This window comes from Malania oleifera, chromosome 2 (assembly GCF_029873635.1).
Source record: "Malania oleifera isolate guangnan ecotype guangnan chromosome 2, ASM2987363v1, whole genome shotgun sequence".
Classification (NCBI taxonomy): Eukaryota; Viridiplantae; Streptophyta; class Magnoliopsida; order Santalales; family Ximeniaceae; genus Malania; species Malania oleifera.
The window spans coordinates 10353403-10376972 of record NC_080418.1 but is presented as its reverse complement, the minus strand read 5'-3'; the positions used below and the strand labels follow the sequence as shown (position 1 = coordinate 10376972).

The 23570-nt window shown below is 38.1% G+C and overlaps 2 protein-coding genes across 5 annotated transcripts; both read right to left on the bottom strand.

Moving 5' to 3' along the window:
* Positions 1 to 13011: 13011 nt before the first annotated feature.
* On the bottom strand, positions 13012 to 18546 carry LOC131147631 (uncharacterized). Of its 3 annotated transcripts, none has more exons than XM_058097136.1 (6): positions 15495 to 18546; positions 15188 to 15401; positions 14964 to 15081; positions 14201 to 14446; positions 13349 to 13888; positions 13012 to 13261 (listed from the first exon to the last, which is right to left on the bottom strand). In XM_058097136.1, the coding sequence occupies exons 2-6, from the start codon at positions 15239 to 15241 to the stop codon at positions 13218 to 13220; spliced, it is 1002 nt and encodes a 333-aa protein (XP_057953119.1). In that variant the 5' UTR covers positions 15242 to 15401; positions 15495 to 18546; the 3' UTR covers positions 13012 to 13217. The 3 variants fall into 3 exon arrangements, with proteins under 3 accessions (XP_057953119.1, XP_057953117.1, XP_057953118.1); XM_058097134.1 differs by having other exon boundaries at positions 15281 to 15401; positions 15495 to 18417; XM_058097135.1 differs by having other exon boundaries at positions 15281 to 15401; positions 15921 to 16053.
* LOC131147630 (pentatricopeptide repeat-containing protein At4g13650-like) lies at positions 15719 to 18481 on the bottom strand. 2 transcript variants are annotated; one of them, XR_009134890.1, is made up of 3 exons: positions 16315 to 18481; positions 16051 to 16206; positions 15719 to 15920 (listed from the first exon to the last, which is right to left on the bottom strand). XR_009134890.1 is itself a non-coding variant. In XM_058097132.1 (1 exon), the coding sequence occupies exon 1, from the start codon at positions 18359 to 18361 to the stop codon at positions 16496 to 16498; it is 1866 nt and encodes a 621-aa protein (XP_057953115.1). In that variant the 3' UTR covers positions 16243 to 16495. The 2 variants fall into 2 exon arrangements, 1 of the variants encoding a protein (XP_057953115.1); XM_058097132.1 differs by lacking the exons at positions 15719 to 15920; positions 16051 to 16206 and having other exon boundaries at positions 16243 to 18361.
* Positions 18547 to 23570: the final 5024 nt, after the last annotated feature.

Here is a 23570-nt window from a genome sequence, read left to right as displayed (position 1 = left end):
AAGAGAGAGAGCGGCGAGAGAAATGACGAAATCCCGGTTTTCCCCATTTTTATACTGCCGTATTTGTTGACGAGACACGTCACCTCGTCGGCGAGTCCTTCACAAAATTCGTCGACGAAGCCCTGTATTCGTCAACGAATTTCAGACCGCCCCAGACCCTCTCTCAGTATTTTCTCATCGACGAATTTCAGACCGCCCCAGACCCTCTCTCGATATTTTCTCGTCGACGAAACCCAGTGTTCGTCGATGAAATTTTGAAGACCTTCGTTGACGAAACCTTGTGTTCATCAACGAAGTCTATGGCCTCCTTCTGTTTCTATATTTATTTTCTCTCACTTTTAATTATTAAAATGCTATTATTTTTCGGATCATCGTCACATATCATGTGTGCGAACAATGGAGACCCCTGGTGACGCCCTCCATAAGCACCAAACTTGAACAAAGCGTATTTTCCAACATCATAGCCATTCTCTGATCCATAGAACAGAAACCCCACATCCATAAAATTGATTACCAACAACTTCTCCGTTAGAAACCCCAAACGAAAACCATTATATCAAAACCAACCAGATCGTAAAAGGAATAGCCCAGCAAGAGTTGTCGCCGGCAAGGCCAAAATAGCCAGGGAATCAAACAAATAAAACTACAAATAAGAGGAAAAAAAAAAAGAACAAACAGAACGAAAGTTAACAAACAGAAGCAAGAAAGACAGAAATAGAAATAAAACACAGAAAACAAAGAGAACAAAATGAGTTTGCTCTTAGAGAGAGAGAGAGGGGGAGATGAAGATGGAGTACCTGAAACGCGATTCTGCTAGAGAGTGACCGAAGCAGGTGAAGTCCCAGGCGAGAACAGAAAGATGAGTTGTTGGTTGTGGTCGTGCTAAACAACGTCCCCTGCGACTGCTGTGTGACTGGAGCTGCTATTGTGGTGGTGGTCACAATTTTCCCAGTGGCCGAAATCTGCAGAAGTATAGAACCGTGGCCGGAACTGTACCTACAGGGATGAAGCCGGTGAGGTGGCTATGCGTGAGTTTGATGGTCGTCGGAGTTAATGGGTTGTGTGCACTGAGAGGTGTGGCGAGAAAGATGGAGAGGCTTGCCGGCAATGGGGAGCGAACTGGATGGGCTTGACGGAGAAAAGACAGAGATATGAGAGATAGTCTGCAAGCGGGGAGATCGAGAGAGAACTAGAGAGTGAGCTCTGAGAATGAGAGCAGCTATTTTGGTGGTTTACGACCATGAGGGTAGAAGGTGGCGTTGTGGGGAGAATGGGAGAGATGGATCTGTTGCTAGAGTGCAGGGGGTCGGAGACAATGAGCTTCTATATGGTGGAGCTCATGGCTGAGGGGGAAGTTTGGAGCTGATGGTTGCTCTGTGGGGTAGTTGAGATGTAGATCCGTGGATGAAAGGTATTCGTATGGTGGTTGTGGCCGTGGGCAGAGCTAACTGTGTGTGATGTGGTGGTTGAAAATGGATGCTACCAAGGAGGATGGTCGTGAAGCTGAAAAACAGTGGGTTTGCATATGGCCGAGATGATGGCAGTGGAGCTCGCGGTCAAGGGTGGTACTGCCGAAGGTAATGGCGATGGGCGATGGGCGAGAGAGATGAGGAGAGTTGTGGCCAGAGATGAAGGACCGTGAGGATGATCACTGGAGGTGGGCGATGCCAAGAGTTATGGATAGTGGTCGACGATGCGATGAGAGAGAGAGGTGAAGAAGATAAGGGAGATGCTAGGGGGCAGAGAGAGAGCGTGGGAAGATGACAATGAATAGTTAAAAAAACCAAAAGTGAATAGTGAACCACCTCCCTTCTGTACCTCTGTGTGTGTGCGCGAGCACCCTTTTATAGAGTCCAGGCAGTGCAAAATGGCGCGCATAAAACCCGCGGGAAAGGAGAGCAATCTCAACAGAAATATTCCCTCCCCTTTACACGCGTGGTTCCGTTAGGAGAGCTATGCACATGCCTTTCCTTTTATTTTTGAATTTCTTATTTATTTATTTTTTTATTGTCCAATTTTATTTTCCCCAGGAAAGTCCAGGGTTTTAAAAATAAATCTCGATTCCTGGCAACAGCAGACTTGGACTCGGAAATAAAAATGACTTAATAAAAAAAACTCAATTTTAAAATTAAAAGACCAAATTTAAAATTAAAAGACTCCATTCGGGAACTCACAGACTCAATTTAAAAGCTTCATTCAAAAATTTGAAAGACTCAGTTTAAAAATTCATACTCAATTAAAAATTGAAGGACTCAATTTAAAATTAAACGACTCAATTAAAAATATCGGGACTCAATTTTAAACATCGAGACACAACTTAAAACACCGGGACTCGGTTTAAGACATCGGGGTTCAGTTAAAAACATTGGGACTCAATTTAAAATAACGAGACTCAATTTAAAATACCGGGACTCGATTAAAAACATCAGGCTCTTCAAACAGGGTCCTCCAATTTCTGAGATTCGAAGTCAACTTTTATTACACCGGGTCTCCTCAAGGTAGCCTGGTTAAAATTGGAGTGTCAACAAGGATAATTAATTTAATAAGTAGCAAATTTTTCTCAGAGGATGGTGTATAGTACAGATAGTAAATTTCGAGGATAAAATTTTGTAAGGATGGAAGAATGTAGAGACTCGGAAAATAAAAGGAAAATTCAAAAGGAATAAAAGCAAGGTTTGTTGAAGAACCCCCTGGTTTCGTCGACGAACGCGCATATACGGTTTGTGGACGAGCTTTAGTGCCTCGTTGACAAAGAGATACCGAGAGGGGGATATTCAGACCTTTGGTTCATCGACGAACTCCCTTCTTCGGTTCGTCGACGATTCCACGTGTCTCGTCAATGAAGTCACATGGCCAGCCATCTATAAATATGCGAAAAAATAGATTTTGGCGAGAAAATCAACTTTCTTCACTTTCCCTCTCTAGAAATTTGATCAGAAGTTACCATGATGATCCTAGGGAGATTCTCTACTACTTAACCGGAGCATAATTTTGGTTTGAGAAGTTTAGGCACCATCCCAAAATCAAGGTAAGTAGGTTACTTTAAGGTATATATGGTTAGTAGGCTTTTCTGAACCCAGATTTTGTATTAGATGAAAATATACTGAAATTTGAATTGATTAAACTAGGGTATTGTAATTTCAGGGTTTGGGTTTTCAAACACCATAGGCATGGGTTGAGGATCCCAACAGGTGTTTTCTCAAGAACTCAGGTAACGCTGATACATAACTAGCAGTTTATAATTTTATGGATAAAGATATATGTGAGCCTGGGGAAAAAGGTAAGTATAGTATTATTTTGAGTTTGGGTTGATTGAATTAGGAAATGTACATTATTTCAGGATTTTGAGTTTGGTACGCTGCGGGCGTGAGGATAAAGTTGAGGTTAGGCCTCCCAGTTAGTTAGGTAAGGGAAATATGCTATACCAGTAAATTAGATATTTTTACCACAAAAATATAGTTTTTGCATATGGGTTTCTAGAGTAAGAAATTATACAGTTTTACAGATTATAGTTAATAAGTAATATTTACTTGTGTGGCATGAGAAATATTGGTATAGTACAGTATTCTACCCAGCTTTTACAGAATTACGTTTATATAGTTTATAGAATTATGTTACACAAAATATACAGTTTTATTTACAGAGCTACAACTATTCAGAGTTTACAAAATTATGGTTTATTACAGTTTATATAGATATTATAGTTTATTTAGATATACAGTTATATGCAGATTTACAATCTTACTCAGATATACAATTTTATTTAGATGTACAGTTTCACAGTACCATGATATACAGATATTACAAAACCATAACATACTGATATTACAGTTTATACAGATAAGTTTTATAGCGTTATGGTTAATACAGCTTTACAGAATCATGGTTATTACATTTATACAGAATCATGGTAAATCAGCAAGATATATATAACATTATTATATAGTATCAGACCCTGATGGAACAGATCATATTACAGAGCACGGTACCGTAGCTATTACAATATAGAGTGTAACCACATATCACAGATAGTGTGTGGATTTTATAAGTAGTCGACCGTGCCTTGGGAGAGATTGCAGGCTCCCCAGTAGTTTGGGTTGAGGCGGCCGATCTAATGATAAAGGTTTCAGTTGACTTATCCTCGTAGGCCAACCAGTGTTAAGTCCCGCCTATGAGTCGCACAACTTTATCATGAGGGGTTAAATAACGACATACAGCCATCTAGAGAAGTTTCTGTAGTTATATATATATATATATATATATATATATATATATATATATATATATATATACATATTTATAGAAAACAACAGATATATCTATAGATACTAAAAGTATGATTAAATAGAAAGTTCAGAAACAATTGTATTTTAAGCCACATAGGTGTGAATTATATTGTGTTATATTTTGCATGCTATTTCAGCTTCAATAGATTAAAAGTATATTGTTCATATAAACTCAGTTGTCACACACTAGTAATAACATATTTTGTCTTACTGAGAGTCTCATCCCATTAATTTAATACATTTCAGGTAATCCAGCTAGACGAGCAGATCAAGCTCGGAGATAGAGGGGATATTTATACTGCCCTATCATAAGGGTAAGTGTATGCTGAGAGATGTATTCTTGTGTAAATACTAGATGATCTAGTGGTGAAGACTGGAGTGATGTGTGTATATATATGTGTGTGTATGTGTGTGCGTGTGTGTGTGTGTGTGTTTTGAGAAGATACTGAATTCTGGTATTGTAATTATGGTTATATGATTTTATGTTTTCTACTGCATAGGTGTGTCATTTTATGAATAGGTATTCCTCGGTGCCCACTTTAGGACTAAGATGTTATAGTAGATGTTATTAGGGGTATCAGAGTAATATAGTTTATAGCTGTAAAAAAAAATTAGTATGAATTTTCGGGTCGTTATAGAGGTAGTCTCGACAAATCCTCGAGAAATACATATGGAAATCCCTCACTATCATGATATCATCTAACCTTAACTCCCTTTCAAACACCTCCTTCACATAGGTCAAATATCCCTAACAGCCTTCCAGCAACAATCTCCTCGCCTGAATGGTGATAGCAACTGTGGTGGGGCGCGCACACATGATCCCATAAATCTGAACTCCTGTCCCCCTAGAGGTCTGAACACTAGCTCTCTCTGATGGCAGTCAATAATGGCATAGTGGGCAGCTAGCCAATCCATCCCCAGAATCACTTTGAACCCAAACATATCTAAGACCACCAAGTTAGCTAATAAAGACCTCCCCTGAATATAGACTAGACAACTCCTAAGTACCTTTTTACCTAACATTACAACCCCAGTCAACATAGAAACGTGCAAATTGATATCTAGCGACTGAGTTTCTATCCCACAAAATTTAAAAAACTCTTGGGCGATAAAAGGAGTGAGTAGCCCCTAAATCAAACAAAGCAGTAGCTGTATATGATAGAATTGAAATAGTACCTGTCACGACATCTCCTGCGGCCTCAGCATTTCCTGGTGTCAGCGCATAGACTCGTGCTAGGGTGGTATTCCTCTGCTGACCGCCTTGGGGTGCCTGGTGACCTCCTTGATATGGTCTAGGAGTAGGCGCAATAACTGGCAGTGCTCGGCAGTCTCTCACCATATGGTCAGGCTGTAACATGGGTAACAAACCATCTTTCTAACTCGACACTTTCTTGCGTGTCTCCTAAAGCATCTGGGACAAAGAGGGGGCATCAGTCTGCCCTATACCGCTCAATCTCCCATCTCCTATCTCCGACCTCCTCTGCTATCCTATCTCCTTCAAGGCCCCTAGGTGGACCCTGCCTGAAAATCTGGGGGGGCGAATCTCTTTCCCTGACTCTGCGCTGTAGCGCCCCTCTGTAGGCCACTATTAATCATTGTGGCTCTATCAACTATCTCTGAAAAAGTCTAGGCCTGGAAACCTACAACCTGCTCATATAATATCTAGTTCTGACCCTCCTCAAACTTCCTCGACTTTTTCTCCTCGTCTAGCACTAAGTACGGGGCAAACCAGGACAACTCAATAAATCTCGTAGCATACTGTTGTACCATCATATGTCCCTAATTCAAATACAAAAACTCTACCGCCTTTGCCTTTGTGATGGTAGCAGGGAAGTATCGCTCGAAAAATAACTCCCTGAAGCAGCTCCAGGTCACCGTTATAGGCTCAGGTCTCTGCTTCTCTAATAGTCTCGCTGATCTCCACTAGCCTTTTGCCTCTCTAATTAACTTGAACACAATAAAGGACACTTTCTGTTCCTCAGTATAAGGGAGTACTGCCAACATGTTCTCAATATCCTGGACCCAATTCTCAGTCACTACTAGGTCAGCCCCTCCATAAAACAACGGGGGCTTTATACGCGTGAACTGCTCAATTGTGCAACTCCGCTCTCCTGAACTCCTAGCCATCTCTGCCATCACCTGCTGGGTGATGCTACGTAACACTACATCAGGGTCTCTGCCACCCATATTAGAAGACCCTGCATTATCACCTCCAGTATGTGCACTACTACTTCCAGGCTCCATCCTGAAAATGATATAAAACAGTCTTAGAATTCTATCCTCATAATACCACTAACACACTTAAAAAATTAGGATCCATAAAATATTTTGCTATAACCATTTAATATCCTTAATCCCAATTTAAGATTCAGTCCTACCACTTAGAAACAAGAACCGATGATAATTTACTATGGTTTCCCTGAAGTCGTCACCCCTGAAAAATCACAAAAACAACCACGGAACTCCTGCCTTCAGGTCGCAAGATAAAACCCTAAACTTCAATGTTATCTTCCACAATGACTAACTCATATCTCATGTAATAACCCGGAATATTATTGGAATTAAATAATAAAGAAAAGAGAAGTGGAAAGAATTTTAAGAGGGAATATAGCAAGGCCTCGTCGACGAAGAGGGAGCGTTCATCGACGAATCGTCTGCTTGGGCTCGTCGACGTGGACAAGTGTCTCGTCAATGAGAATTTACAGAGAGACTATTTTTCAGGGCCTAAAATTCATCAACGAGGGCACCGTATTCGTCGAAGAACTGCCTTCATGAACTCGTCAACGAGGTAACGTGGCTCATCGACGAGGCCACGTGGACAACATTTTTATATATAGCCTAAAACGAATTTTTGATGGGAAAATTCATTATATAACTCTTCTCTCTCTCTCTCTCTCTCTCTCTCTCTCTCTCTCTCTCTAAAACGGTTTCTCTGACTTCTCTCTAAGACTTCGGTTCCGTCTCTCCCGGTTCGACAATCAAAAGCTACCATGATGATCCTGAGGAGATTCTCTACAATCTAACTGGAGCGGAAATTCAATTTTAGCAGTTTGGAAATCATTCTAAAATTAGGGTAAGTAGATTTTTAGGTATTTTCAATAATCCCAATATTATTTGAGGGCAAATTTTGTATACTATAAGAACATACTAGTGTTTTATGAAATAAATTTGGGGTGTCATATTTTCAGGAATAGGGTGTTTTGGGCCCTATAGTCATTGGTTGAGGACCCCAACAAATATCTATTAGGGAACCCAGATAAATTATGGTTTAAGAGAACTATGAATAGGCAATTTTAGGAATTAAGGGTGTGTTAATTTACTGGAGAATATGTGTATATAAATGCAGGTTTTTGAGATTGGTACGCTGAAGGTGCAAGAGTGAAGTGTTGAGCGGAGGCCAGCCTCATAGTCAGATAGGTAAGAGAAATATGTTATGCTAGGAATTTTAGAAAGTTTACCAGAAAATTATGTATATATTAGTATTATTATTTAGTTTTCGAGAATATTATTATTATATCAAGATGCAAACTTTAGAGCATGAGATTTAATTACTCAATTGTGTGGCATGAGTTTATTACAGTTTAGTATAGTATTTATACAGTTTTACAAATATCATGTTTTACAGTTTACTAGTAGAAAATATTGATATGCAATTTTCAGAAAATATGATTTATAGTATTTTCTTTCAGAATGTCATGACTACAGAACCATAACACTCAAATACTCAGTTATTTAATTATTCAGTTATCAAGTTATTCAGTCAGATATTCAGATTATGCAGATCAATTTTGAAATGTTATGGTTATTTCAAAATCATGGTAAAAACAGTAAGATAATTATATATTAGTACTAAATAGTATCAGACCCTGAGGAAATATTAAATCAAATTCAGACAGTAGAGCACGGTACCGTTGCTATTTCATATCAGAGTGCAACCACATATCTCAGATAATGTGTGGATTCCATCTAATCGTGCCAAGAGAGATTGTAGTCTCCCCAGAAAGCTGGGTTGAGGTAACCGATTTGACAAGGTAGAGTAGTAGCATATCCGGAGAGACTGTAGTGGGCCAGATTGTTGATTAATAGAGATTCAAATTGACTTGCCTGGTAGGCCAACTAGAGTTAAGTCCCGCCTACAGGCCGCACAACCCTGTCATGAGGGGTTAAATCATGACATTCAGTTCCCAAGGTAATATCACAAATGTTTCTATATATATATATATACAGATATACAGTGCAACAATAGTTTTATTATAATATTAGAATTATGTGTAACTAGAAAACTCAGATATACAGTTGTATTTTAAAATATAATAAATGTAATCTGTATAGTTTACTAGACTATCAACTTTACAGTTTCAGTATTATAATAGTATATTAAATGTGTAACTCAGTTGTCACACACTAGTAATAGCATATTTCTTCTTATTGAGCGTTGTCTCATCCCAACGATTTAACATTTTTCAGGTAATCCAGCTAGGCGAGTAGATTAGGCGAGCAGATCAGGCTCGCAGGTAGAGAAGTTCCTGCGCTGCCCTTTTTGGAACGGTGAGTGTGTTTTGGGTGTTGGTTGTTTAGGATAGATCCCAGGGTTTTTGATTGATGTCGTTGGGTATTTTGTAATTTATATTTTGGGACTTTATAGATTTCTGGTATTGTAAATATAGTATACAATTTTATGTTTACCGCTACTTAGGAATGTAATGTGGACAAAATTTCCTCAGTGCTCCTTTGGGGCCTGATATATTTTCAGTAGTTAATACAGAAAGATTTGCTATATATTTTATATATATTAAGGAGAAAAAAAATATGGCATGAAAAAAAAAAGCAGGTCGTTACATCCCAATCTACCCATCCTCTTCTCTCATCAAAATCCATTACTCTAGTATTGTATTCCACTGTTTACTAAAATCTGCAAAATCTAGCATCCTAGGCTCTGATACCAAAATGTCACGACCTGATTTTTCGACCATTTATTTAAATACTTTATATAAACAATAATAATTATCATCATTTCTCATATCAAAACCCTAATATCATATATCATCAAGATCCGACCCGAAGTGGGATACTGGGTAATTAGTCCATCATATAAGAGCATACCTAACAATGGAAGTCCATATTTACATACCATCCAAAATACAAATAACCAAAGTTCTATACATCGATATACATCCCCAAAAGTCCACAATATACCCTAGGGGATTGCACAAACACATTCCCTAACACAAAATGCTAACCCTGTCTACCAGGGTACCAGCTCCCCTCTATCTCGGAGCTCTATCTCCTGGTTTGTTACGGTTCCCTGAAATATTAAAATATTTGGGCTAGACACCTCTCAGTAAGACAAAATAAATTGTTCACAGTGTGTGGCAGTATGAGTTCAATTCCATCATATCACATTCCATTTTAATACATATAACAGTTGGGAGAAAATATATAGATATGTACTCATAATCATATATGTGTGTAAAACATATTTTTCAAGAGCTCTCTTATCATTTTCATAATCATATACGTACTTTCTTATTTCTCAAAATCATGTTCACATTTTCTTTCATAAATTTTTCTTTCTTATATTCATATTTTAATAGCTTTCATAAGCTTTTCTTTGTCATTTCCATTTCACATTCTAGCCCATGGGTATCCTATAGTATATTTCACAACGTGTTTGTAACCTATGGCTGTTCATTATCGTGTCTGTAATGAGTAATCACAATCCAACTCATAAGTTTCTGCCAGTATAGAATCCACTACGTGTCTATAACTCATGGATGTCCTGAGGTTATTCCCATCTCATCATCATGCTTCCCCCCATGACTAGGTTGTGTGGCCTGAAGGCTAGACTTAACCACGGTTGGTCTACCTAGTTAGATCAAGGGGGAACGTGTCTGTAGTATGAATGGCCTACCCAATCCTGGTCCGGACACTAGGAGGGCATTACAACCCTTCACAAGCCCATTTTACTGTCTCGCCACACTCTCCACGAGACCGTGTGGTTGTACTATCACCTCACTAGCAACGGTACTGTGCTCTCTATCAACAATAGTCTATCTAAGTACTCATTCCCACATTTCCATATTCACATTTCAATATTCTCAATTCAGTATTCACATTTCAGTATTCACATTCATCCCATCACATTAGTAGTATTCTCATTATTTTCTGTACACATTCCATTCTTATAATAGTGTATATCTCATCTCACGTATTTCAACATTTCTCAATAAAGCATATCAATATACCACATTTCATTATTTCCTAGTAAATTGCACACACACACACACACACATACACACACACACACACACACACATTTCCATATAAAAATCTCATTTCATCATAATTATGTATATAAAACATAATTAAATTGCCATAACTTCATTTCTGTATAAAACAGTTCAGTATATATATTTCATAATCTCATTTTTCTCAACGCAAATCATATACCCCAATTTCAATTACATTCCTAATATAAACCTGTTATCTCATATTTCTCAAGTCACACAATTTTTATCTAATATTTATAACATAATGACCAAAGGCAAAATATCATATTTAATTTTCACATACTTTAAATCAAAAATTCATTTCTCAAAAATAGTTGTTATAATTTATTCCTCTTACCTCACTTACTGAGAGGCCCGCTAAAACCTAAATCCTACGCCCGTGGCGTTTGAATCTCAAAACCCTAAAATTCACATTTTCCCTAAATCAATCAACTTAACGCTCAGAATGTTTCTCATTTTGCATTTCCTAGGCCCTATATACTCCAAATAAACACTTAAATCATAAAATACCTTATTTACCCTGATTTTGGAGTGGTGTCTAAGGACTCCAAATCAACAATCCGCTCCAGTTAAATTGTAGAGAATCTCCCCACGAACCCCGTGGTGGCTTCTGATCGTTGAAACGGGCTAAAATGGGGCCGCAATCGAAGAGAGAAGGGGGGAGGAACCGAAGGCTAGAGAGAGAGAGAGAGAGAGTGAGTGAGAGAGTGAAGAGGAAATGAATTTTCTCGTTGAAATCTAATTTTAACATATATATAAACCACTGGCCACGTGCATTCGTCGACGAGACACGTGTATTCGTCGACGAACCACAAAAGAGCGTTCATCGATGAATGTAATGGGTTCGTCAATGAACCCTTAATAGCCTGAAATTCTCTGCTCTCGGTATCTCCTCGTCGATGAGACACGTGTACTTTGTCGACTAGACCTAGAAGGAAATTTGTCGGCGAAGACCATGGGTTCGTCGACGAATCTCTGCTGATGCCCCCTCTTTTTCCTTCTTTTCTTTCTCTTTCTTTTCTTTTCTTTTATTACTTTCATAAATTAAAATTTTCTAGGTTTCTACATGTTTGGTTCACTAGAAAGATGCTAGGAAAATTCACGAAATCTAGAGAAATCCCCCAAAATAAATCAAATTGAAGCAAAAAAAAAAGTTTAAATGATGATAGGATAAAAGGGGATTTATCTTTGGGTGATTTGGAATTATGCCCTGTGATCTATTGGTAGAGAGCTCAATGCTCTCACGGAATCCAAACCTGAAAAATGAGACAGAGAGAGGTAAAATATGAAGCAAAACAAACAAATGAGAGATGAAAAATGAGAGAAAAAACATGATGAGAGATAAGGGAGGTGGGAGAGAGAGATAAAGAAATGAGAGATGGAAAAGAGAGTGAAATGTGAGTCAAAGAGAGAGAAGGACTTAACAGTCGTTAGTGGTGGTCTTGGTCGGAGGTTGATAGAGAAAGAGAGAGTGGGTTAGGGGAGAGAGAGAGAGAGAGAGAGGGAGAAAGGGGGAAAATAAAAGAAAATAAAATAAAAGGAAAATAATAATATATATATTAAATTTAAAAAAAAATAATAATGAGACACTCGTTGCCATATAGACAGCGTGTTGTGAAAAGAGTATAGGATTGCACAATGGAATTTATAAATGCAGCAAACAATGAAGCCCCAAAATATAATTCACACACGCAGTATATCTGAAAGTAACAAGAATCAACACAAAAATGTACGTGGTCCGATAATGAATCAAGTGACCAAGAGGTTGCTTATACTTGCTATATGGCTTGGGATGATGAGGAAAGCTTCTCATCCAAATCTGTTAATGGTTATAGTAGTGATGAATTCAATGATGAAAGCATGCCAGAAGAGTTACAAAATGAATTGTTTGCCGAAGTTTAGAAATACTTAGCTCTAACATTATCAATTTAACTCCTAAAACTAAAAGACGAAAATATTGAACAAAAAATGAATTTATTTGAACCAAAAAGAATTTAACGGAAAAGTATGTGGGCTATATGCGATTGATTTTTTTTTTTCAAAGATTCGTAAGGAGATATTACTTGAAATTGTGCAAGTTTATTATCGAAATATTATTTTATTAACATGTTAAAGCAAATTTTAAAATCCAATTTTTTGAAGAAGAACAGGTATGCAGTGTATGATTTTTTTTTTTTTTTTTTTTTTTGTCTTATTGCAATTTATGCCGATGTGTGTATTGCAGTTTGTAAAGGAGTCAATTAGCATATTAAAGTGAATGAAAACTGTAGGGTTTGGTTTTAATAATTAATATAAGAGAATAGAGTTTATATGTATGTGTCTTAGAGTATCTTTTCAAAAGAAGATTGTTTATAAAAAGAGCTATAAAAGAGAACAGAAATTTAAAATCCTCGTGAAGTAATAATGATGGAAGGATCTTCAGTGGGTCAACAAAATTGAATAAGCTCATTCAATTCAATCGCTATTAAGCTGCTAATATACATCATATAGATAAATACAGAGGACACAGCTTTTGTAGATAGAGAAACCTATCTTCACATACACTCACTACTCCATTATTATTACACACAACTCCAACGGTGAATCCCCCAAAAAAAAAAAATTTATATTCTTCATCTGCAGTAGAAGAAATGTTCTGGTTTCAGTTGGTTTGCAGTATCCTTCCATGATTTTCTTCATCAACAGCTGCAATGTAAAGAAGCTTATCAGCAATGACTTGTTACATTTAAAACTAGAAAAGTCATGCAACAATTACTTGAAAATGCTACTTACCTTCATGAGCATTGGTAGAGATGGGAATCTGAGATGAAGAGTTTGAAATTGCCATTGTGGATTGGGAGGGTGACTCAGCCTGAAGCAGTGAAGTAACAGCACCTTTTACTTTCTCCACCATACCCATTTCACCAGGAGCTTTCCTTGGACTAATTGCCTCAGAAATGACTTGAGAAAGTGCTCTCTCATCTTCCCCTGGTTCGAGCTTGTGCATCAGATATTCCTTCACTGAAACCCCTTTATCCCACTTTTGCTCACTGCCGCTACTTTGTTCTGGGGTCGAAGATGCTGTTGGAGATTTTACGGTCAGGCTTTGAATTTTTGAAGCAATTGTGTGGGTTGCTTCTGCCACAGTTGCATATGCAGGTGCCAGCTTCTCAGTCACAGTTTCGGTTATTGTTTTGGTCTCTTTTCCTTGTTCGGCATCGTCTCTTGTACCGCTGCTATCCAAATCGTGCTTCTCAGATGTCACAGGAACTGTTCTCGGATGCAGCCTTGCAGCCTCCTTGTACCCTTCTGGTGCCAACTCTGATTCATACACTAGAAAAAAAAATTTGGGGGGGGGGGGGGGGGGTGTAGATCATGAAAATTTATGCTAATAAGGGAACAAAGGGGATAAAAGTACTAGTCTTCTTGCAGCCAGGACTTATGAAAGTTAAAATTAATATCTAATTGAAAGATAATCCAAATTATTCTTAATAGCTCAATAGATTGGCTTATCCCAAGTGCTGAAGGTAAAAAATTGACTTTTTTCATCAAATAGGTGTGAAGTGACCATATTTCAATGTGACAATATTAAAATCAGAACACTTCTACATTAAGCATTGTGGAGAGAGGCGTTAGAGATGTTACTTGGGGCTCCAAAATATTCAGCATCTTGTTCATTCTCCTCATCCTCGGCACCCAAGCTAACGTCGCATGAGGGCATGGTGGCACCCTCATAGCTCTGCTTCTTCTTCCCCCGACTCTGTCGCCATTTTCTGGCCTTCTCCCTCACTCTTGCAAGGACTGATCTCTTGTTAGGATGTGCATGACCTTCTTCATGGTGATCCTTTCCAGAGGTGGGTGAGTTGCTTTCTGACCAGCTCCAGTCTTCGCCTGGTTTAATTACATTTTAACTTTGTTACAAGACAGTGCACTGTTTTCCCCACAAGTTCTGAGGTCAAACAGAGATACATTTATTGCAAAAACCAAATGGCTAGCAACTCTAGTTCTAAGTAGAATTAGGTAGCATAAATTAGATTATGGTTTGTTTGCTAAATGGAAAAGGATGTCAATGAAATAATTATTACTATGATACCTTCTGAAAGAAAAGGAAGTGCCATTCTAATGCATATGAATATACAAAATTGTGTTATTCTAACGAACACGGAATACAAAAAGAATGTTCATACATTAATTTCATCATGATAATGTATCATAGCGTCAACTTTTGCATGGTCATTTCCCTAAAATGGTGTTGCTTGTTCCCGATTATTCCATTTTCTAAAGGAAAAGTAACATGAGATTCTCCTCAGGAACATTTTCTAGTTCCCTGTTTTTGCTAACCCACGCCATTAATAAGTTGTTTCCCATAGTCTTTCAGATTTCCCACATTGCAATGGAATGGATTTACCTTGGAGAAGTTGTTCTATAGTTGGGATGGTAGAAATTTGGGGGTTCTCGTTGAATCTCTGTGTCCCATCTAGTTGAGCCATTGCTGCAATTTCCGGGTGCCTTTCGAGCCGTCTCTCCTGCATTTTTATCAGAGAGGGAAATTTAAGTGAAAATGAAGGCTGGTCACGCACTAGTTTCTGGGGTTCTTATGGATAAACTATCCTAAAGCCACGGTTCATCTACCAAAAATGAGGTAACAAGCTCGTGGGCTCCTTTTTTACACGTGTTGGAATGCATAAGGCCCTATGTTCTGCTACTTGCCACTTTGCAGCTCACCAATGGTTGCCTTCTGAAATAGCAATTGACTATAACTGCTGCAACTGTCTTCCTCATCCTTAGCCTCATGCCTTAAATAGCAAACTTTCTTCTCTTTCTAGGCCAATACCCCAAGAATGCCCTGCCCACCAAAATAAAATAAAATAAATACAAAACTTAGCTTCATTAGTCCTTTAGTCCTGGAAAAACTATATGTTTAGAGAGAGAGAGAGACCTGTTTTATTTTGCCCAAAAATAGTGGAAATTGGTACACTTGTATGTCAGGAGATTTAAGGTTGGCACAATGGTTTGATGAACTGAGAATTTTGTTACCATATTTGGCGGAAATTGCATAATCACAGGGATTGAGGTCTCCTTATTTGAGGAGTTGAGGGCATTGTACTTTTAAGCAGTTTCCCTTGGAATTTAATTAATCTCTGATTCTCTGGTGACATATTAATTAAGGATTTGACTAAGATTTGGAATTTAAACATTAGATTTGGAGATGTCCCTGAACAAAAAGGGCTGCCATTTCTTTCTTTTTTCAATCACCTCAATCAGGACAAGTGGGTTGGTTTGTTTCTTCCTGTCTAAGCAATTACCTGTCTTCATTAGTTTTCACTCCTCAATCATAAATTCAAAGACGGACTTGCAGGCAAACCTGTTATTCAAGGGGATGAATCAGGTGCAAGGAGTCAGCTTTGGAAACTGTTTCAAGCAAATGCAAGGCAGTACACCCTACATAAAAATTTATCATCACACAAGTAGGATGCAACAGTAGAAGTTTCCACCTGTCCCGCGCAAATGCATAATACGATAGAACCGCATTTCCTGCGCACCAGAAATATAAGTTCCATGATTGACATTTTTTTCAGCCCCAAAATGCCGATTGATGAAACCAAATGAAATTGAGCCCCATCTCTGCTTGAAGAAGCGAAACCTCATTCCTGTACTTCTCATAAAACTTCAGATTTCCAAAGCTCTATCCTGAAAGCCATAACTTGATTATATTTAGGGTCACAATTTCGTGGAACTTTCATGTAATTTTCTCTCACCTGAATCAGCTCATCCCCTGGAGCACAAACATAAGGGCAGTCCCTAAATTTCTGTCAACCTGTCTACCTTTCCAGAGGAACGAGCTAAGTATCAGCTGCCTGTTTCATTAGGATGATGCCAGTTCAGGGTTGCTTTACTGCTTCCACGGAGCACAAAAGTAGTCATTCCCTCTTTCTAAACTCAAATCCAACTAAAACCAGGAATTTTCTTCACTCTGCTAACATGCATGATCTTCCTCACCCATGCTACTCCATCCCAAGAACCCCCCTCAGCCAACACATTTGATAGTAGAAGGTATGAAGCAGGATCATCAGGGTACAGATTCAAAAGCTTCTTTGCAGAACGTACAGCAATTTCTCTATTTCCATGAACTCGACAAGCACTGAGCAGAGTCTTGTAAACTGATGGTCCAGGCTCTATTGGCATATTATTGATAAAGGCTTCTGCTTCGTGGAGACACCCCGCTCGACCATAAAGATCAACAATACAAGCATAGTGCTCTACTTTGGGGGGTTCGAACAGCGCATAATTTCTCATCAAATTGAAGTACTCAAGTCCTTTATCGAGCAACCCAACATGGCTACATGCAGAAATCACGGCAAGGAAGCTGGTGTTATCCGGTTTTACCCCAGAATTTCTCATTTGTTCAAACACTTCAACAGCCTCCCTTCCATTTCCATGGTAGGCACATCCCGACAGAAGGGAATTCCATGAGATCAAATCACGTTTCTCCATTGACCAGAAAACCCTCTTCGAATCACTAATTGCACCGCATCTTGCATACATTGCAACAAGTCCATTTTGAACGTATGTATTAGAAGCGTACCCTGTTTTGAATACTGAAGCATGGGTGTGCTTTCCCTCTTGAAGGGCTGGAATACTTCCTATCGCTTTTAATATGCTTGTAAACGTGAAGGAGTCCACATGGATGCCAGCCTGCCTCATTTTAGAGAAGCATTTTAGGGCTTCCTCACCATTTCCTAAATTAGAAAAACCAGCAATGATGGCATTCCATGAGACTTGATCCCATCTGGTAATACCCAAACAAATCTTGTGAAAGTCCTCCAAATTGCCACTACATTCTGAATATACAGTCAAGAGGGTGGCTGCTAAATATACATTTGACTCAAAACCTTCCCAAATTATCCGGCAGTGGACTTGCTTGCAATGATCTAAATCTTCTGCACTGCAAAATGAGCTCAGCAGACTATTATAGGTCACATAATTTGATCTGAGGCCCAAACGTTGCGTTTCTCTGAATAGAATCATCGCCTCATCAGGTTTCTCGTTGTGTGCATAGCCCGTAACCATGGAAGTCCAAGTAATAACATTCCTATCAGCCATTTCGTCAAAAACCCGTCTTGAATCTCCAACTTTCGAACATTTTGAGTACATAACGATTAAACCTGTTCCCACAGCAACATTAGAGTAAAACCCAGCTTTCAAACAGAGACCATGCACCTGAGCCCCCAGCTCCTCTGCTTCTAATTGAGCGCTGCTACCCAACAAAGCAGACGCGCTAAATGGCGTCGGAGCTATCCCTTCTTTGAGCATTTCTAACAACAACCCAACAGCAGTTTTGGGGCACTCTGAATGAAGGTAGCCAGAAATCAATACATTCCAAGTGACTGCGTTTCTTTGAGGCATTTCGTCGAATAATTTATGAGCACTTGAAATCACACTGCACTTGCCGTACATATCCACTAAAGCGCTGCATATGTAGACATTAGAGCTGAACCCCGTCTTGATAACGGCGGAATGAATCTGAATACCCATAAAAAGAGAAGATGTTTGCGCACAAGATGATATAATCTTGTTGAGGATGTAAGGATTATGCGCAGACCCATCTTGCTGCAACTGAGCAAAAAGTTCCAGATCAACAGCGCTGGGCGGGAGCTTCTCGTCGCTACTGTAGACTAAATCGTCATCTGAGTAAGAAGCTTTGTGGTTATTGGTCGTCAGAGCGCGGCAAAACACTTGCTTGGTGGCTTTTGCAGCTTCCTCCAAGGCGTGTCGTGCGTGAAAATTGGGAAAACGCAAGCTCATTTTCTCTTCTCCTTCATCCTTCCTCCACTTCACAAGCTATCCCTGTGCATCCCCGCTGCAAGGCGAATTTACGAAATCATTTTCTTTCACAACGACAGCGTGCATTTTTCTTTTGGCAGTGTTTTCAAATTGGTTAAATTTGCAACAATATAAAACGCCCCTTAAATTATATCATTTACAAAAAATACTTTCATAAACTTTTTAAAGTTTATACTTAGGCCTCATAATTTATTTTTATAATTATAAAAAGTCTCTTCTTGTTAATAAATAATAGTTAAATCTAACGAATTATTATAGTTTACATAAGTATAAGTGTATTTTTTCTAAAATTTTACTCGCATGTATGTCGAGGAAAAAATGATGAAGCAATAAATTTTAAAAGAAAAAAAAAACTTATGAAGCATTTTAAAATCAAATTTTTAGTGAGACCATAAAGTTTTCAAAACTTTTTAAAGTTTGTATCTTTTTTTTTTTTTTTTGTACCCGTTTAGTCGTAGAAATCAATTTATTTTTTAAAAAAAAAATTACAAAAAGTTTTAGCCTTTTTTTTTTTGTTTTTCAAAATTCATATTAAAAAGATAGAAAATAAAAAAAGTTATTTTAGTTGTGAAAAAAAAATTCATTTTTTATTTATAGATTTGAAAATAATTTTTTTTTCAAAATATCTATAAAATAATATTTGAAATCATATATTTTGGGGTGTGGACTTGAATTTGTATGAATTTGGAATATATTCAATACATAATGTACACAAATCAAAATCCAAGATATGAATTCTATGTTCTGTATGCAAAGAAGTCAAAAATCTAAAAAATAATATAAAATATTTTCTAATTTAGAAAATCGAATACTAGGTGCACATTTGTAATTTTTTGTAAAAATATATAAATGAAAAGTAAAACTATTATCACAACCAAATAATGCCAAAAAATTTTATTGGCAAAAATTTATTTTATACAAATATTGCAAAAAATAAAAACATTAGTAATTTTTTTAATGCTTAAAAATTTAAAATAAAAAAAATAATACTTTGCATAACTAGAGAAGTCTTATTCATTGCTAATAATTTGAAATATCTGAATATCTGCAATACTATACAATCTACATACTATACTGTAATAAACTTATGTCACACATTTGAGTAAACACAATCTCATGCTCAATTTCTGTAATTCTGCTATAAAGATAATATTCATAATTCTCTTGAAAAATAATCTAATCTGCATGCTCGTAAATACACATTTATAATATTCTGTATACATATTAAAAATCGCTAGCATAACATATTTCCCTTACCTTAAATCTAAAAAACCCTTACTAAATTCTGGCCCTATACTCGCAGAGTTCCTAACTCAATATCTTGGAAATAATATCCCCTAGAAGTAAACATCAGTATTTTTCTGTATACAACACTTCTTATAACTGTAGGGAAAACAGATTTTAAGTAAAACACCTTACCCTAGATTTGAGATGAATTTCAAATCGACTTTCCCCATGACCAGCTTCGACAGACTTGCAAAGAACTTCGCCAGGAGCGTCGTGGTGGTCTCAGATCTTCAATCTAGCAAGAAATGGGGTCAGGATCGAAGAGAGAAGAGGAGGGAAACGTAAAGAGAGAGAGAGAGAGAGAGAGAGAGAGAGAGAGAAAGAGAGAAAGAGAGAAGAGAGGTTTCTACGCTAAAAATTGAGTTAAAATCCGGGTTTCGGTGATTTATAGGGCTGGATTCATTGACGAGACACGTCACCTTGTCGACGAGTTGTATAGAAAGTTTGTCGATGAACCTGCACCCTCGTCGATGAGTTTCAATCTCCCTTAAACCCTCTCTCGGTATCTTTTCGTCGACGAGACCCTGAAGAACCCTCGTCAATGAAACCCTTGTGTTCGTCGACAAGTCTTGTAAGAATTTCTTGGGTTATTACATTCTCCCCTCCTTATAAAATTTCGTCCTCAAAATTTACTATCTGTATTGCCTTCTATCATCCCATAAAAGCAAATGATCTACTTATTTGATTACTTACCCTCACTTATGACAGAGAAATACCGTGGTTACATTCTATGTTCTAGGAGATTACATATATAAAACAAAAAACTATCTACTAACTAAAATTGATACATGTACCTGCAAAAGAAATACTATCTAACTATTATACTTTACCTGATTACCTCTAAACCGCTTGGAACAACTGCGGGTATCTCTGTCTGATCTGCTTCTCGAGTTCCCAAGAAACTTCCTCTATAGCGTGATTCTTCCACAAAACTTTCACTAACTGAATTTCTTTTGTGCGTAATTCTTGTGTCTTTCTGTCTAATATCTGTACTGGTATTTCTTCATAAGCTAATGAATCCTTAAGCTCTATTTCTACATAACTAATTATGTGAGACGAATCTGAGACGTATTTCTTCAACATAGTCACATGAAACACGTCGTGTATTCTGGATAAAATTAGCGGCGGAGCTAGCTTGTAGGCAACTGACCCTATTCTTTATAGTATCTCAAAAGGGCCAATATACCTAGGGTTCAACTTGCCCTTCTTTCCAAACTTCATAACCCCTCTCAAAGGAGTTACCTTTAAAAATACTCGGTCTCCCACGTCAAACTCTAACTCTCGGCGGCGAGTGTCTGCGTAGCTTTTCTGCCGACTTTGTGTGGTACTGATTCTTTCTTTAATTAGTCAGACCTTTTCATATGCTTGTTGAACAATCTCTGGACCCAAAACTCGCCTCTCGCCTACCTCATCCCAAAAAAAGAGAAGAACAATATCTCCTAGCATACAGTGCCTTATAGGGTGCCATACCAATACTAGCCTGGTAGCTGTTATTATAAGCAAATTCAATTAGTGGTAAAAACAGAGTCCAGCTAACTCCAAAATCTATCATGCATGCACGAAGCATATCCTTTAATATATGGATTGTCCTCTTAGTCTGACCATCTGTCTGGGGATGGAATGTTGTGCTAAATGCTAACTGTGTACCCATAGCCTCCTGAAAACTTTTTCAAAATCACGAAGTGAACTAAGGATCCCGGTCTGAGATTATGGATATTGGTACACCATGGACGCGAACTATCTCCTGAACATATATTTCTGCTAGTCTGTCCATGGGATAACCGACTTTAATAGGGATGAAATAGGCAATCTTCGTCAGACGATCTATAATCACCCAAATCGCATTCAACCCTTATTGCATTGGTGGTAACCCCGTAACAAAATCCATAGAAACGTGGTCCTACTTCCACTCTGGAATAAACAACGGCTGCAATTGCCCTGCTGGTCTCTAGTGTTCAGCCTTAACCTACTGGCACGTCAAACACTACTGAACAAATTCGGCTATCTCCCTCTTCATTCCACTCCACCAAAAGTACTCTCGCAGATCCCTATACATCTTAGTACTACCAGGATGAACGGTGTACAGGGATCTGTAAGCATCTTCCAATATAGTTCTCTTGATCTTGGTATCTACAGGAACATATAGTATAGTACGAAACCATAGGGTTCCGTCATCTGAGATGCTGACCTCCTCTCCTTGATCATCTCGCATTCTAGCCATAACCTCTGCTAACTCTACATCATCACCCTGAGCTACTTTAATTTTCTCATATAGGATAGACTGTATAACTAGGCTGGCAACAAAAGCTTGAGGACTATCCTTTACCAACTCTATGCTGAGTCTCTCCAAATCCACCAGGATTGGGTGCTAAATCTTTATAACTGCTAATGCTGTTTCTATTGATTTCATGCTTAGCGTATCTGCTACTACATTCGCTTTCCCTGGGTGGTAATTAATAGTGCAGTCATAATCTTTAATAAGTCCTACCCACCTTCTTTGCCTCATATTTAATTCTCTCTGGGTGAAGAAATATTTCAAACTCTTATGATCTGTGAAGATCTCGCATTTTCCACCATACAGATAATGCCTCCAGATTTTAAAAGTGTACACCACTGCAGCTAACTCCAAATCATGCACAGGGTAATTCTTCTCATATTCTTTAAGCTGTCTAGAAACATAAGCAATGACCCTGCCGTGCTGCATTAGTACGCACCCGAGTCCCTTCAGGGACGCATCACTGTATATCAAAAACCCATCCTCTCCCGATGGGATAGCCAACACCGAGGCTGAAACCAACCTCTGTTTCAACTCCTAAAAACTCTGCTCACAGTCGTCGGTCTAATCAAACTTCATATTTTTCCTCGTGAGTCGTGTTAACGGACCAAACAACCTAGAGAAGCCATCCACGAAGCGCCGATAATAGCCTGCTAAACCTAGAAAACTCCTCTTGAACATTTCCAGGCCTTGCCCAATTTACCACTACCTCTATCTTACTCGAATCAACAGATACACTTGCCTCAGAAATCACATGACCAAGAAAAGAAACCTGCCTCAGCCTGAATTCACATTTCTTGAACTTTGCACATAATTTTCTCTCTCTCAATGTTTGCAATACCAGCCTCAAATGATACTCGTGCTCCTCAAGACTCCTCAAGTAGACCGGTATATCATCAATAAATACAACTACAAACTGGTCCCAATACTGATGGAACACTCGGTTCATTAAATCCATGAATACTGATGGTGCATTAGTCAACCCAAATGGCATCACTAAGAACTCGTAATGCCCATATCTCGTACGAAATGCCGTCTTCAAGACGTCCTCTGCCCTCACTCTCACCTGATGATAATCTGGCCGCAGGTCAATTTTAGAATAAACCGGGGTCCCCTAGAGCCGATCAAACAAATCGTCGATCTTGGGAAGAGGATATTTATTCTTAATTGTCAGTTTATTTATCTCCCTGTATTCGATACACATTCTCATGGTTCCATCTTTCTTCTTCACAAATAAAACTAGTGCTCCCTAGGGCGACACGTTGGGCCTAATAAATCTCTTATCCAGTAATTCTTGTAATTGATCCTTCAGTTCTTTTAACTCGGTTGAGGCCATCCGATAAGGAGTTTTAGATACAAGTGCGGACCCCGGTAGGAGATCCACTGTAAACTCTACTTCACGGTCCAGTGGCAAGTCAGGTAATTCTTCTAGAAATACATCTGAGAATTCTCTAACTACAAGGATGTAATGACCTAGAAAATTAAAATGATTAAAATAATTAGGAAAAATAATAATAATAAATAAAATAATAAGTGGATAGATAAAGGGAATAAATGAACAGATAAAGGGAATAGTATGAAAATAATAATAATAATAATGAAATAAAA